General features: G+C 45.3%; 1 protein-coding gene across 6 annotated transcripts in view; it reads left to right on the top strand.

Moving 5' to 3' along the window:
• Nucleotides 1-17,504, top strand: part of MARF1 (meiosis regulator and mRNA stability factor 1) — an 891,622-nt gene that overhangs the window by 200,170 nt on the left and 673,948 nt on the right. For all 6 annotated transcript variants that reach the window (XM_085632075.1, XM_085632071.1, XM_085632074.1 and 3 more), the window contains one exon: nt 1,141-1,312. In XM_085632075.1, the coding sequence (XP_085488201.1) occupies nt 1,141-1,312 (172 nt within the window). The remainder of the gene's footprint in view (nt 1-1,140; nt 1,313-17,504) is intronic.

Below are 17,504 nucleotides of genomic sequence, written 5' to 3'. Positions count from 1 at the left end.
CCGTAAGATCTCCACATTTCATGGAGAAAGTGTCCGTCTGCTATGTAATCATTTGACAGTGCTTTGTCTGTAAGAAAATAACTTCCTAGCTCATCATTTGCATGTGTTATTAATTCACTTTGAGAGCCTCTAGGCAGTCATCACAATATAGACTGATCAAGCCACTTGTAAGCATAGAAAAGTACATCCCTTTGAAGCTTTGGCTACATCATTCACATTTAGGGACCGCTTTAATTGCTGTTCTGTTTCCTGGGAGGGGATTTGGGGGCATTTAAGCATTGTTATTTAAAGATAGCATATCAAATGAGGGTCGATTTTTTTTTTTTTTTTTTTTTTTTTTTTAAACGTCAACTTAACACATACGCACATTTTAAAATATTTTATTTGATTCCGAAACAAATATACGAAAATGGTAAGTTTAATTAGAATGTTGAACATTTTCAGAATTTTATTTTTCTAAAATTAAACTAGATACTAGATTCTAGCCTTTAACTCCCCCCCCCCCCCCTTCTAAATGGAAGCTTTTTGTCAGCGTTTACCATTTCTTCAGTTAAAGCTATCATTCACTAGCCTCCAATGTCAAAAACCATCGCATTTACAGAGCGTTTTAGCATTTGTAGTTTTACAATTTGCTTGTAATGTGCATACGCCTTCATAATCTTGCTTAATAAATGTTCTAAGTGGTCACAGATCCCCCTGAGTAGTTGACTTGCCAACGACTGCTGTATAGACATTGAGCCAGCGTTGTAAATGTAGCCAATTTGTCTATTTATCGGCTCAGCATTTCTGAAACTGCTGAAAAGATTTTCGACAGCAATAGTTTTGCAACATTGTTTTAAGGCTCTCTAGATTACAATTAAGAGTGTTTGGACCCAATCTTTCACAATGATGGTTTGTATCTTGCTGATGTAAGGCTGAGGAGGTGCTCAATTTCTGACATTTAGTGAAAATAACTTTCAAACCGTTTTTGGCACGGAGATAGTCATACAACCTTAATTTCCAGTTCTTATTTATGCATTTGTACTGATACACATTTGAAATGTTACAGAAGTATTGATTGTTTTAATAATGAGTGTTTAATTCATTGTTTTTGCATGGTACAAGTTAAAATGTTTTGATTAAAATGTTCTATTTTTACAGCCTACCAGAAATAGCGTAATTGATTCTGGTAGAATCTGGCCAAGTATTCCTTCAAGTACACATTCCGCTTCGATTCCTGTCCCGTTGTGCAATGGCTGTGGAACAAAGGGAACCACAAAAGATGGATCGTTAATACTGGCAAAAAGTCCCTGCAAAACATCCCATAAATACGGTGAGCATTTTTTTGAAAGTTTATACAGCCCCCCCCCACATTATCCTCCCACCCACCCCCAAACACCCAGAAAGTTTGGTAAAAATGGAGGTGGTTCTTCAAGTGCAACTGCAAATTTATTTTTTATGTTAAATTTCAGTGGTTTTGTTTTGTGTGCTGTTTACATATGATATACTGTTGGTACAGATGGTTCTCCCCACCCCTTTCTCACCTACACTTTTCTGCCACTCTCTTCATTCCCAACTTGCTGTCTCAGCCCACTCCCTTAAAAAAAAAAAAAAGTTGTTGATGTTGGGAGGTGTATATTACTGGAACTGCGACATAGTGGGAACACTGTTTTCATTTGAAACTCTTTAGGGGATTGAAAAAATGAAACTGGGATGTTTGGTATTCTATACAAAATAGAAATATGTGGTTCACCCTGAAAGTAATTGCGTCTTACAAGGTAACTGTTATTGTCTGAATAGTATCCCCATTTTAGTCAATCTACATTTGTTGCCAAATTGGCAGAGGGGGTGAAATAAAGCCATATAGGATGGTTAAGGCAAATATAGTTATCCTTGGTGCAAGAGGAGTCTTTAACTCACCTAGGACTACCCATGTCTTTTCCGTCCTATAAACACTGCAGTGACTTATAGAAAGTCCAAAATTTCGTTTAAAACCTGAATCCATCCATGAGTCACACTTTCGACCTGTACCCGATTACCTAAAGTAGTTATGCTCTTTATTGCCCAGCATAGCCTTAAAGGTAGCTGACCGGCTTCTTATGGTCCCTCCAGAAGTGCTAAGGAAAAGGTGGTGGGAGGATTAAGTCTTTACGGGTTGTTGCTAGCTGCTTGTGCAAAACTCTTCCTGATATCCTTTGGCAGATAAACCAGCTTCTAACTTTGATTAAAATGTAAGTCCCATTTGTTTTGGTAATTATCTTTACTTCCTGAGGTAACGAGTTGCCCTACATTGTACATGGCATGTCGGAGCACTGATGATCATCCTGAACCACTGAAGGAAGAGGTCTCTTTATCTAGATACCAAAAAGAAGTATATTGTGCAAAGAGTCCAGGTATTCCTTAGAAGTGGACAGGGGCAAGTTTTGGTGTCAAGATCATAATAATCAGGAAAGTACGTTTCAAGTTAATAATTTTTACAGTTTTTAAAAGTGGACTGCCACGTTAATATCCTATGTAGGAAAGACATATACTGCATAGAAGTACTTTACTGCGACTTGCAGGACCAATCTTCTGAAGTATGGGGCAAGGTCCAAGGCAGCATCAACCGGTCTCCTCTGGCAGCACTGGGGCGGCCAGGTGCAGAGGTGCTATACAGAGTCAGGTGACCTGTGTATGTCGATGGGGATTGTTCCAGTCAAAAAGAGGCAGAGACTAGGAGACCAGTCCGGCTAAAACCAACAATGAAGCTCTGGTCACATGATGCTTGGAGATGTAGGGGCACCTATGTCAGGCCGGGCAACTGGGTGCAGAGGTGGTCTCAGGTGTTGGAGTTTTCTTGACTGGAGACACTCGCAGTAGAGGGGGCCTGCACAAGGAGGCTGCAGGCGGCGCAAGGAAGTCCACTGTTGCAAAGCCAATGTGGCCTGCTTCTCTTGAGATACTGGGGACCACATTGGCATTGTTGGCTCACTTCAACTCTGGCTATGGGGCAGGAATGCAGTGGTGCTTTCCGGTGTTCGGTTTTTGGCAGTTCGTAGTCTTCACAACTCTTCTGGGTTACCTGCAAGATGCAGGGGAGCAGTGCTTCTGTTCCACAGGAGTTCCTGCGTCTTGGGTTAAGGCTGGAAGTACTTTCAGGCTTTTGGCGGCGCCAGCAGAGCAGGACGAGCAGTCTTTGGTGCAATTATCAGATAGCAGGAAGGCTGGCAGGGTTGGCGCAAAGTAAGTTGCTGTCCTCTGTTCTTAATTTTGTGGCTCCTCAGTGTCTTCCTTCTTTCAGGTCTTTGGGATCTGATTTCCTAGTGCCAGGGACTCCCCTAAATACTAGATTCATGGGTGTTAGAGTGTAGAGCAGAAGCCAATGGGCTACTTACCCCCGGGGGTCACTACGCCTCCAATATAACCACGCCTGTGGGAAGTGGGCCTAACCCTGTCCCAGAGACCCCAATTTTGCCATCGCCAAGATGTCCTCATCAGGTAGCCCACCTTAGGGGTGGACCTAGCCTCAACACAGCTCTCTGACTACTAATTTTCCTGCCTGTCCAGGCACCAAATGGACCCTTGTCAAGTGAATTGGCATCTCCTCACCTCTGAGGAAAGCCAGATTTGCATACTAATGGCGGTCGTCTCTTTGAAGCTTTTTGCCTTGGAATTTAATTTACAAGATCCCATATTCTTCCACCCTCCCTCCGCCCTCTTCTTCCCCCTCCATTGCCTTGGGGTCTACTTGTTTATGCTGCAGTCGGGTGGGTTGAAGTTCTATTTGCCTATGTTCCACTTCATAGGTCATTGCGGGGAGCATGGTGAATGTGCTCTGTTACTCTCTTTTGGTCACTTGCCCTGACACATGTTGTTCTAGTCTTGTTGTAGGCGTCTATCGGATTGATTTGATTGTTACAGTAAACGACAAACCACTACTACTTTGCTGTATAGCAAGCTCTTGTGGTAGGGCGCCTAGCCTCTTTTATAATATTCATGCAGTCTGGCGGAAGATTAAGGTAACCAAACTCTAGGACTTCAGGTGCCAGATCGCAAGGTTGAGATGGCTGAGATATGGGTGTCTTATCTCTCCATGGTTCTGAGTGAGAAGATTGGAAGTATTGTGTAGATTTTGGTGAGGAACTACTGATCGCTCCAATAGGGTTGTGAACCAGGGTTGACCAGCCCATGTGGGAGCAACTAAGATTAGTGTCTGGGACTGCTGTCTGAGCTTTCGAACCACTAAAGGAATGAGTGGGAGAGGCGGAAAAGCGTAAGCAATTATCCCTGACCAATTCATCCATAGCGCATAGCCTTTGGACAATGGGTGTGGATACCTGGATGCGAAGTTTGGGTATTTTGCGTTTAGGTGGGCGGCGAACAGATCTATCTGTGGGAAGCCCCACATTTGGAAGAATGGGAGGGGGACTTGAGAGTGAAGTTCCCATTCGTGGATCTGTTGTCATTGACGACTGAGCAGATCTGCAATCTGGTTGTTTACTCCTGGAAGGTGATATATTTTTTGAGGTATGGCCCATTTCCAGATGCTCTGGGCTAGCTGTGAGAGCTGGAGAGTGTCCCCTCCCCCCCCCCCCCCCAATTTTTGTATGTAGTACATTGCTGTCATGTCTGTGCGAATCAGGATAACTTTGTCTATCAGGTGAAGTTGAAAGCCTTTCAATGCTAGGAAAATTGCTATCAGTTCTAGATGGTTTATGTGGATCTGCTTTTGCTGCAGATTCCACATCCCCTGAATGGTATGTTTTTGAAGATGAGCTCCCCAACCAGTGAGCAATGTTTGCTGTTAGTACTATCTGTGGAACTAGGTCGACGAATGGCCGCCCCTTGGAAAGGTTTTGTGTGTTCCACCACTGCAGAGAGCGAGGAGTGTGGCCATCTACTAACACTAGATCTGATAACTGACCTTGAGCCTGGTTCCACTGACGTGCTAAGCATTCTTGTAAGGGACGCATTTGGAGTCTTGCATAAGGAACAATTAGACTGCAAGATGCCATAATTCCTAGCAATTGCATGAATACCTGAGCTGGTAATGAATGTTGAGGCTGAAACTGAGCTATTAGAGTTTGCATGTTGCATATCGTGACTGGGTTGGGATATGCTAGAGCTTTTTAAGTGTTTATTGTGGCTTCCAGGTACACGTGTGTTGGATGGTTGGAGATGCGATTTGGAGAGGTATACTGTGACCCCCAGGTCATGAAGCAGTTGGACTGTTTTTCGAGTGTGTTTTATGCAGCTATGTTGCGAGCTGGCTTTTATTAGCCAATCGTCTAGGTAGGGGAAGACGTGAATGTGCTGTCTTCTTAGATGAGCCGCGACTACTACTAGACACTTGGTGAAAACCCTGGGTGCTGTAGTTACTCCGAATGGGAGAACTTTGAATTGATAATGTTGTCCGCCCACCACAAACCTGAGGTATTTCCGGTGAGCAGGGTGAATGTGAATATGAAAATATGCGTCGTTTAAGTCCAAGTTGGACAAAAAGTCACCTTGCTGAAGGAGTAGGCGCACTTGTTGTGTGACCATGTGAAAGTGGTCCGACTTAATGTACAGATTTTGTTCTCTGAGGTCTAGTATATGCCTGAGAGCCGGGTAGTAGTTCCCCGTCAGGAGTGGAATGATGGGGGGGGGGGGGGGGATTATTGGAAGGAAGTCACCGTTTGTTTGAGGGGGAAGTGCAGGTAGAGTTACCTCTGCCTCTTCCCTTGCCATTGTCTCCTCTAAAACCTCCCCAGAAATAACTTCTTGAAGAGAGAGATTGATTATTGCCCTTGTAAGAGGAGGAGGGATTTTCGGTGGACATGCTGTTTGAACCACCCCTGTAAAAGGAGCGACTAAAGGATCCCCTAGTGGCAGGTAACTGCAAAGCCCCTATGGACTTTGCGACCTCAGTGTCTTTCTTCATCTTTTCCAGCGAGGTATCGACAGCGGGACCAAAGAGTTGCTCCTTATCGAATGGTTGATTTAGTGTGGGGGATTTGTACCTCTGGCTTGAAGCCTGATATTCTTAGCCAAGCATGTCTGCGTAATAGTATGCTGGTGTTGACTGCACAAGCTGCTATCTGCTGCATCTAGGGCACACCTAATGGATGTATTGGTAATAAGTTTACCTTCCTGAATAAGGTAAGTAGCCTTAGATTTGTATTCATCAGGTAAATGTTGTGCGAGTCTTTCTAACTCATCGTAATGAGCCCTATCATCGGGACCCAACAAAGCTTGAGCGTTGGCAATGCGCCAGTGATTTGCTGCCTCCGAAGCCACTCATTTGCCCAAGGCATCAATTAGCTTAGACTCCTTATCAGGAGGAGGGGTCTCACCTGTGGTCTGCAGATTAGCTTTCTTGCGCGCGTTGGAGACTACAAGAGAGTCTAAGGGTAGCTGGCCTCAAATGTAAACCGGAGTGTAATTATCCTGAATCTTACAAGGTCTTTAAATACCTCATCCGTGTGCTTTAACATTCCTTTGAGCATTGTTAAGGTGCGAGTAGCTCTTTGGAAAGAAGTGTGTTTCAACGAGGAAATCCTCTTCTAAAGGCTCCTTATGGAACTCCACCCCATTATAATAAGCGGCCCTATTAAGGAGCTCAGTGTACTCGATGTCGTCAGGTGGGGAGGGTCTGGAGGGATACAAATCGGGGTCATTACATGTAATTGGGTCTGTCTGATAATCATCCCAAGGGTCAGTGTCCTGTAACCTATCCTGATCCTCATCCCCACCATCCTGTGGATCAGGTGCTGGTGGTGAATTTGCTGGTGAAATGAGCAAGTTAGTATCAATAGGAGAAGGAAGTGGAATATAAGTAGAAGGGTTAGTACCCACACTTTTCCTTATGAGAGAAATGTGGTAGTCCTCTGAAAGGTCAATTTTCCGTTTCTTTGGAAGAGTGGCATGAATATGCCCTGTTTAAGTGTTGATTACCAGTTTCTTCTGCTGCGGATCCGAAGGCGGTGCATTGGACCGAGGTTCTTTAGTGGGAGAGTGTGTCTCCTTACAAGTCGGTTTCGGTGTCCAAGGTTTGGGCTCCATGCCTTTGGGCGTTGAAGGTTTCGGCTCCGAACCTTTCGGTGTCGCTGACTTGGACTCGTGTTTCGGTGCCGAAGGTGTTGGTACAGCGCCGGAGTGGGGCCAGCTCGAGCCCGAGCCGAAAGGCTTGTCTTTCTGTTACGGAGCCGGGCCAGAGCGTGGGGCGTCTGTAACATTGTTTCGGTACTGTCCTTGGCCTGAGGGCAGAGGAGGGACCGGAGCATTCGTCTTATGTTGAGGAGGCAAAGGGGTATCGTTACGCACGGTACGCTGACCCGGATTAATCTGCTCCTCTTCTTCCGTGTCAGTCGGCTTCAGACAGAGTTAAGTTCTTCTTCCTCGGCTCCTTGAGGTTGATGTTCAGTGTCAGAATTTTCGCCGAAGATGTCCGGTGCGGAGCTGCTCTGGTGTTGCATTTCGTGTCGTAGATCCAGACGGTCATGAAGAGTCTTTTTCGATTGAAACCATCGACCCGCCTCGCAGTTGTTCTCGTTGTGTTCCTGGGACAAGCAGAGGTTGCAAACTTTGTGCAAGTCGGTGCGTGGAAACTTAGCACGTCACCCGAGACATAGCTTGAATGAAGTTCGTTCCATTGACTGCTAGTGCAGTCGGCGCTGGTAGGCCCAACGGCATGCCACGAGTGTCCCGATCGGAAAACCTTCGAAGTAAGACGATGCACGTCGAATGGGTAACCGCGATCGATAATATAGCCACGGGTAGTGGATTTGCGTCGAAGGGGTCCGAAAACGGCATCGAACCAGAGCGCAGCAATACACATCCGAACCTGATGGTGGAAAAAAACAATCTAAGAATGGAGTCGATGCCCATGCGCACTATCACCATTAGGAGGAGTCGCTTACCTCGTGACTGGAAAGACTTCTTCGAACAAAAACAAAGTGCAAACATCTGGACCCAACATTAGAAGGCGATCTATGCATAGCATGAGATTATACAGCTCTACATGCCAAGAACAGATGCATACTGTTGTAAGTAGCATTTTCCTTACAAGCCATTCTGCTGGAGGTGGTGTTAAATGCCCTTTGCCGGAGAGGCTTTGTTCCTGACATCCCGAGAGAATGGGCGCTCAGCCCTTGGGCTCAAACTAGTCTGTGGTGGTAGGCTGGTTGTAACCAGTCAGACAGTACACTAGTAGTTGGTAGGTTTTCAGGGGACACCTCTAAGATTGCCCTCTGAGTGCATATATTAATAAATCCATCACTGGGCTCAGTGTGGATTTATTAATACAAGGTGTTTCATACCAAACACCATATATTTCAGTGACGCCATAATGTAGCTGGGGAACACATTTTTACCAGTGTCCAGCGCATGTATTTGAAATGGTTTTGCTGTTCACTTGTGACATCTAAGAATTGACTGACATCAAAGGGGTATATCTGCTCATGCAGATCATATCAACACATAGTATAATGCTCCCTGCCTTAAGGGTTGTTTACCTCTACTGCAAGCAGTGTCTGCATATGGTACACAGGGATATGTACCATGTTGTGTTTTCACTTTTGTCTGCACCAAAACACGCAGCCTGCAATGGCAGTCTGCATGAGTTAGGTGAGGTCCCTTAGGGTGGTATGATACATGCTGCAGCCCTTTGGGACCCTCTTTGGCAACCATGCCCTAGGTACCTGGTGTACCATTTACTAGGTACTTACAAGGGTGCCAAAGGAATTGCTGATTGGGAGAACAATTGTACCGTTTCAGGGCAAGCGATCTGGCACTGGTGACCTGGATAGCAGGAACCCAGTGCCCTTTCTGTCAACATTGCATCGAATACCAGACAAAAAGGGGGGATGAGCATGTAAAAATGGGGCTCCTTTTTGAGCATCTTGTGACCCTTTGCACAGCGTACCTCTTTTTGCTATACTATATAAAGATCCAGCTTCCTACATCGGCTTCACAAACGTTTATAAGTGACCCATACCTCTGCGTTACTTCTAAGCTGTGCCGAAGTCCTGCAGACGAAACATGTGTTGGCTTTTCCACTCTACTGCTGTTTTCTGCCCAAGAAACAGATTTAAAACAACTGAAGAATATTCCCTACTATGTACGTGTGCTTTTTGTTTTCATCCATTGCATGAATTGTTGATCTGCTCAGACAGCTCCTGTGCATAATGTATGTCAGAAGAAACCTTGTGTTGGCAATACAACAGTGCTTAATTTGAGCCAGTGTTTTCCATTGCTCAGCACCAGCACTTAATTGCCAACACCAGCACTTACGACAGTCTGCCACATGCTGCCGCTGTCTAATTTAGAAATGAGCACAACAGTAGTTGTTTATTAATTCAATATATACTAAAACTGACTAATACTGGCCACCCAAGCCATTCTTACAGCTTTGGGTGCCTGGAGTAATCTGAATTGTCACGCTTGTAAGAGTGTGATCATTAGTAGTGTTGGTACTGTAATTGGCAGCGCTGGCAGGGTCATCATGTGGTGAGCTGCAGTGGCCTCCTGATGAGAGCCCTGGCACTCATTACTTTTATTTCATGAATGTAAGCACTGCACTACAATAACAGCTGTTTGGTAGCTGAGTGTTTTGATGTTTTGCATCATTGTATACTTCTTACCTGAAAGTATTTTTTCATACTAACATTTCAATAGTTAACTCAGTCACCTTACACTTTTCTTTTCTTTTTTGGCAACACATGAATAGGTTGATTGACTGACATGCCAGACCAGAAATGCGGCAGCTTTGCTCTGATACCTCTCGTCCCAGCTCTGTGGGTTGTGTGGGTTTTAAAAAAAAAAGGTTTTATTTAAATAATTAACTGTACTCCAACTCCACCACTTTAGTGGTGATGGTTGAACCCAAGTAAAGTCTGTAGTAGTGCCAACAAATGCTTAATACTACCTTCTGATAATCCTAAAGCTCGCCCGCAGTAACACAAAAGAGCAATTGGGATTATAAATGTAATCCCTGTAAGCCAATAAGGGTCGTCTGGACTTTCTAAATAGGTTACCTCATTTTGTGCAGACATCAATATTTAGCAAAAAGATATTACAGTAAATGTGAATCTGATTCAATAAAAAGTAGTGTACTGCAGAATTTATGGAAACATTCAAATATTTGGTCTTTGCCGTAATGGCCAGTACAATGGAAAAAGTGAACCTGTTACCATGAATATCACCTTCCTACTCATCACTGTTTGTGTTAGAAAAACAGATCGTGGCTATTCAATCTGCAACAGTACTTGCGCTCTGTGACCCATCTCTCCCCTTGCCTCCTGCTCTTGTAGCAGGCTAAGTGGCGTTACAACTCCACTGTAATAACTTACTACATTTGAGCAGCAATGTCATGTTTTTTAATTGTAGGACACTTCACAATTCGACTGTAATAAGGAATTTAAAGGTGAGCTTTTTTGCACAGGGATTGCAGACTGCCATGTATGTTAAACTCGTATATTTACAGTCTATTAATGCGAATTAATCTAAAAAAAACTAAAACTGACTTAATTGTAGATAGTTGAATTATTGCATTAGCAAAATTTCTTACCAATGTTTGGCATACGCGCAACCGGATTCTAAAGGCGTTGGGTCCCTCTTAAAAATGTTATTCTTTTACTAGTGATTGTACATGTGCACTGTATATTTCTTAGTGTTTCTACTTTGATAACTGTTGTTTAATAATTTTTTAACTCAAAACCAGAATTATTTATGTATTTTATGTCTGTATATATTTTATCTATGCTTTTATGGTCACTGACCGAAATAAAGCTATCAAAGAAGAAGATAGTTGAATCACTGCAACATGTTTCATAACACAATGTTCGAGGCATATAAGCTGCAGATCACACACTGAGCATAGATCGCCATCTGGTGTTGGGCCCAGATGTGTGCACTTGTTTTTGTCTTGGAAAAGTCTTTGGAAGTCACAGGATAGGTGACTCCTCATTTTGGATTATAGTGCGCATCGGCTCCATCCTCAGATTGTATTTTTCCACCATCGGGCTACGATATGTTTATCGCGCTCCAGCTCAGTACCGTTACCGATCCCACTTTCGACACGCAATCCTTCACCCTTTTCTACGATATTGTTTTCGATCAAGAACCCCGATCCATGCGCATCTCACCAACTTTCAAGTCCTCGATTCTGGTAGTTGATGAAGGCCTTTGGGCCTACCTGGGCCTCTACATCTGGCTCATGGAAAGGACTCCATTCAAGAAGTGTCCTCAATGTGGGTCGATATTCCCACACACAGATCTGCAAGAGGTGTGTAACCTCTGCCTTTCACCGGAGCACGAGGCCAGAGACTGTCCACCTTGTGCCTCTTTCTGCTCCAAAAAGACCATTCAGGATCGTCTAGCTTGAAGAACAATGGCTCGCTCGTCTACTTCCATTCCTGACGACATCTTCCAAGAGGGTGTCTATGTACCAGAACAGGAGCAAGTCGAAGAAGGCTTTGTTAGCATCTCCGAAGCAGACTCCGACATCATTCCTGGGCAATGGGTTGGAAGTACTGCCGTCGACCCCGACCCCCTCCCCCCACCACCAAAAAAGGCTTTGGTCAAACCTTCACCTTCGGGCCCAGGTGCACACCGAGAAAGTACTTCTCACGCCCCGCCTCCGGGCCCTGCCAAGAAGCCAACAACAAAGCCTTCAGGCCACTCTGAATCGAGTCAGCCTGCCATTGGTACTGAAACTCAGACCCCGGCACCGAAAAAGACACAGTCGTCCTCCTTGGTGCCCACTATTGCCTCCGCATTAATGCACTCGGCACCCATACATACCGGCACCAATCCCTGGACTCCAAAAAAAAAAAAAAAAAACATCGGAACCGACTGAAAAACCACTACCGAAGACTACAGGCACTCAAACTTCGAGCCGAAAAAGCATTCGGAACCGGTTCCGCATGACCCTACAGACACCTCAAAACTTCACAGTTCCAAGCCCAAAGAGCACAAAACCGTTCTACAGTCTGCCGCGCAAGCATTCGGAGCCGTAAAAAATCGGCACCGAAGGACATGCCTCCCACAAGACTCTTCTTAAAGATCCAAAGACTGGTCATCTGATTCTGAGTTCTAAAAAGAGACCACTGGACTCGCCTACACCGGCTCCAGCACCTAAAAAGAGGGACATTGCGACATCTCCTCTCAGGATCCCTCCTCCTCCACCTCCACCTCCTCCACCACACCACTCTCCTACACCATCTCCTCCACCAGTGGACGAAGATGATACTTCTGATGACACAGGGGAGGGTGCAGATGATGAGCCACTAGGGGATCCTAGTCCACCTCATACCCCAGACCCATGGGACGATTACAATACACCAGATGTCCCTAACGTGCCACAGTACGACATCTATCCCTCTAGACCTTTCCCTCCAGAGGATACCATGGGCTTCAACCAGCATGTTCACAGAGCTGCACAGTACCACAGGGTTGACTTGCACTGAGACGCCGTGGATGAGGATTTCTTAATGGATACTTTTGATATCTCACAAAAGACCACCTCCATTCTACCCATGCCGAAAGGGGTAATTAAACATGCACCTGAAGTGTTTAAAGACCCTGTTAGGGCTAGGGTTATCAACCCAAGGATAGAAAAGAAATATAAAGCCGCCCCAGCAGACCCAGTATACATTAAAGGCCACATTCCGTTGGATTTGTTAGTCTCCAACACCAGAAAAAGGGCTAACTCTCAAATGTCAGGGGATGCTCCACCTCCGGACAAAGAGTCCAAACTCTTGGACGCTTCCGTTAAACGCACAGCGTCTCAAGCAGCTAACATATGGCGTATCGCCAACACTCCAGCTTTGTTAGCTAGGTATGATAGGGCGCACTACGACCAGCTAGAGACCCTATTGCAACACCTGCCTGACAAATATAGAAACCGGGCTAACGACCTCATACAAGAGGGTAAGCTCATCACTAACACCTTCATTCGCTGCGCTCTAGACGTGGCACACACCGTCTCCCGAGCCATAAACACAAGTGTCCTCCTACGTAGACACGCTTGGCTACGCATTTCGGGTTTTAAACCTGAAGTACAAACTTCCATTCTCAACCAGCCATTTGACCAGGAACACTTGTTCGGACCTACCGTGGATTGATCTCTCGAAGATGGAAAAAGACACTGACATGGCTAAATCAATGGGAGCCTTGCAATCGCAAGCTTCCAGATGCTCCTTTCGTCGCTCCTCTTACAGTGGCAACTCCAGAGGCTATTCCTCAGACAACCCCTCCACGTCTTACAAGACTCCCACCCAAACCACATCCACCAAGGGTTATCAGACAGGAGGCTACAGAGGGAATAATAACAAAGATAGAGGCAAAACGGTAACACCCGCTCTGGCTCCACCCTTACCCAATGACTTCCCTCCGCTCCCCCAGACCATCCCACAACTGTCGGGGGAAGATTACTACAGTTCCTTCCTGTCTGGAATACCATCACCACAGATAGGTATGTGAGGCATATCGTTCAAACTGGTTACTGTCTGGAACTCATCTCTACTCCCCCAAACATACCACCCAGACAGCACCCAATGTCATTAGAACATTTAGCACTGCTAAAACAGGAGGTAATCTCCCTCCTACAAAAACATGCACTAGAACCAGTCCCCCTGCATCAGCAAAACACAGGAGTCTACTCCCTGTATTTCCTCATCCCAAAGAAGGACTGATCGGAGACCTATCCTAGACCTCAGACCCCTAAATCTGTACATACACTCAGACCACTTTCACATGGTCACGCTTCAACAAGTCCTTCCTCTCCTTTCACAATGCAACTTCCTTGCCACTCTAGATCTCAAGGACGCCTACTTTCATATTCCCATTCACACCTCTCACAGAAAATATCTTAGGTTTGTAGTGGAAGCTCAGCACTACCAATTAAAGGTACTCCCTTTCGGAGTCACCACAGCACCCAGAGTATTCATCAAGTGTCTGGTGGTAGTTGCAGCTCACCTGAGAAAACAGCACATTCACGTCATTCCATATTTTGACGATTGGCTCATAAAAGCCAACTCATACAATCAGTGTGTACGTCACACTCGCGCAACAATCCAGCTACTCCACGACTTCACAGTTCACAGGGTTCACAGTAAACCATGCAAAGTCTCACCTACAACCGTCCCACATAAAACAGTTCCTCGGTGCAACAATAGACACCTCCAAAAGCACTTGCATACCCCCAGCCCAGCCAGGATAGCAAGCATGCAGAGACTCCTAACAAAATTTCATCCGCAACACTCTCTTCCAGCTTGAGTGTTCATGCGGCTCATAGGGATGATGGCCTCTTGCATATTCATAGTACCTCACACAAGACTCCAAATGCATCCTCTGCAGGAGTGCTTAGCACGTCAGTGGAACCAAGCTCAAGATCAGCTAACAGATCTGGTGTTGGACGGCCGCACTCATCGCGCTCTGCAGTGGTGGAACACCAAAAAACCTTTCCATAGGCGACCTCCTCGAGCCGGTTCCACAGATTGTGTTCACAGCGGACGCATCACTCTCCGGCTGGGGAGCCCATCTATTACATCACACCATGCAGGGCAGGTGGACTCCACAACAAAAGTTACTCCTTATCAATCACCTGGAGTTACTAGCAATTTGTCTTGCCCTAAAGGCATTCCAAAAGCAAATATCAGGCAAAGCTGTCCTAGTCTGCACCGACAAAGACAGCCATGTACTACATACAGAAACAGGGCGGGACACATTCCCTACAGCTCTCACTAGCGCAAAGCATTTGGAGATGGGTTATTCCTCAAAACATTTTTCTCCTAGCCCAACATGTTCCAGGAGTCCAGAACAGCATCGCCGATCTGTTAAGTCGTCAAACGCAACAGATTCACGAGTGGGAACTTCATCCACAAGTTCTTTAACCCTTTTTAGGTCTTGCCTATGACCTTTAGCCATCATGCAGCTCTTTCTGGAAGCACATATTCGTGCTTGTGGCGGCATACACCTTGCGGGAGCGCGCAGGGGTGCGCCACAAGCATGAGCAGTGCTTCCAAAAAGCAGACTGCTCTCCCAAGCATGTGCCTCTCCTCGCCCACACGTTTTTGCTCACGCTTCTTGATGCTTTCTTTTAATTTCAGTTTGGTTACTCTTTCTTTACTTTCTGTTTTCTTCTTTTTTGGCTAATGTTTCTCCTTGCCATTCTTTTCCTCTTCCTGTATTTCCTGCTATACTTCTCTAGCCAGGTTCCTTTTGTTCTGAATTATGTAGCTCCTTTTCGCTCTCAATAGGTTTTCTTTGTGTTTTCTTCTATTCCTTGTCCCTTCTCTAGCTCTGTCCATTTCCTGCAGTTGCTTTTAATTTCTTACTTTCCCTTTGCTCTTTGTCTGCCTTAATATGCTGTTGTCGTCCTTCCACCGATGTCCACGTCAAAGAATAATTTTCCTCACCTTCCCATTACTACCCTTTCCTGTTTGCCTCTTGTGCACGTGTGTATGCCACGCGACAGCTGCAATGCAAGGAAGACAGACTGACCATTTAATGGCAGGTCCAACGAGGCCAGACACCATGCACGAGCCACAGAGTAACATTGCATATGTACCCCATACCAATGAGAGAGCTGGGATCGACCACATACTGACCCACCCCCCAGCAGCTTGCATAAAACCACCGTCCGATCCAAGCTGCTAACCTATGAATGCTAAAAGCAGGGAATCAGGGTTAAACACCAAGTAGTGGGCAAATAAGCATAGGCGATGTGCGATAACGTCACAGGAGGTGATGTCACAATTGTATTCCTCACTGAAATCGGAGTAGATTCTAGCCAAACTGTGGTACAAATGATGCTAAGTATTCTATATGTGTGATTAATATGCCATGGAAAACATTCAAGTTGAATCTAGTTCTTACTTGGTGCTGTGTTTTTGGTATTTACTCGGGGTCTTCTGCAGGCATCTGCGGTGTGTATTTTAACTGAGTATACCCTTCATGTTTTTTTCTAGTTGACATTGTTAAACCAATATTTAACAAGCATTTGCAATGCAATAGGTCTAGCATTTGCGAGAGTTTAAGCTATTGGCTTTGTAAATAACAATGCCTTTTATTTATGTTTTAAAAACCAACACGTAAATAAAAGGCATTGCAATTTACAATGCCAATAGCTCAAACTCTCAACTGCGAGACTTATTGGATTGCAAATGCTTGTTCCAGTTGTGGGGGCAGCCAGAGATAGACCTCTTCGCCGCACACGACAACGCCAAATGCCCAAACTTCGCCTCCAGATATCCACACCCATTGTCCAAAGGCAATGCGATATGGATGAGTTGGTCAGGCAGATTTGCGTACGCTTTTCCGCCTCTCCCACTCATCCCACTGGTGGTGCGCAAACTGCAGTAACATTCACTGACCCTTATTCTAGTTGATTCAACATGGGCCAGACAACCGTGGTACACCACGTTACTGGAACTCTCTAGTCCCGCACCAAAAACTACACCTCTCCCCACACCTCTTAACCCAGAACCATGGAGAGATCAGACACCCAGACCCAGCACAGCTCAATCTAGCGATCTGGTTCCTGAGGTCTTCGAGTTCGGTTACCTTAACCTTCCCCCTGACTGTATGAACGTTCAGAGAAGCTAGACGCCCCACCACTAGAGCCTGCTATGCAGCCAAGTGGAAACGATTTGTGATATATTGCCACAACTACACCATCAATCCTTTAGATGTTTCAATTCAACACATCATAACTTACCTCCTGCATCTCCAAAGGTGTAACTTAGCCTATACATCTATTAGGTTACACCTCGCTGCTATAGCAGCTTATTTACAAAATGGACAACACTTACAACTCTTAAGTATACCTGCCATCAAAGCATTTATGGAAGGCCTGGAAAGAATAATTTCCCCCAGGGTAGCCCCCTCCCCTGTATGGAACTTAAACATTGTCCTCACAAGACTAATGGGTCCTCCTTTTGAACCTCTGCACAAATGTGAACTACAGTTTCTAACATGGAAAGTTGCTTTCCTAGTAGCCATTACTTCCCTTAGAGTCAGTGAGCTACAAGCACTAACTATTCAAGAACCGTTCTTACAACTCCATCATAATAAAGAACCAATCCAAAATAACTCCCATAAGTTATTTTTCCCTTCCACCTCAACCAGTCTGTGAAGTTGCCTGTATTCTTCTCGCAACCACAGACAGTTGCAGAAAGGGCTCTTCACACTCTAGATGTTAAAAGAGCTCTGCTTTATTACATTGAAAGAACAAAACCTTTTTGTAAGACCAAACAACTTTTCGTGTCCTCACCACCACATAAAGGCAACCCCCTATCTGGCATAGCAAGGTGGATTGTCAAATGCATACAGATTTGCTATCACAAAGCTAAACGCGCCTTATCTGTTCCTCCTAAAGCCCACTCTTCCCGAAAGATAGGGGTTTCAAGGGCATTTTTAGGGAACATATCCCTAGATGACATCGGCAAAGGAGCCAGATGGTCTACATCGCACACATTCACAAAACACTATTGTGCAGATGTGCAAACAAAACAAGCTAGTGTGGGCCAGGCTGTACTCAAAACACTACTTCACACTACTGC

The sequence above is a fragment of the Triturus cristatus genome, chromosome 10 (assembly GCF_964204655.1).
Source record: "Triturus cristatus chromosome 10, aTriCri1.1, whole genome shotgun sequence".
Taxonomy (NCBI): Eukaryota; Metazoa; Chordata; class Amphibia; order Caudata; family Salamandridae; genus Triturus; species Triturus cristatus.
The sequence above is the reverse complement of the archived record's forward strand: the minus strand, read 5'-3'. Positions and strand labels throughout refer to the sequence as shown.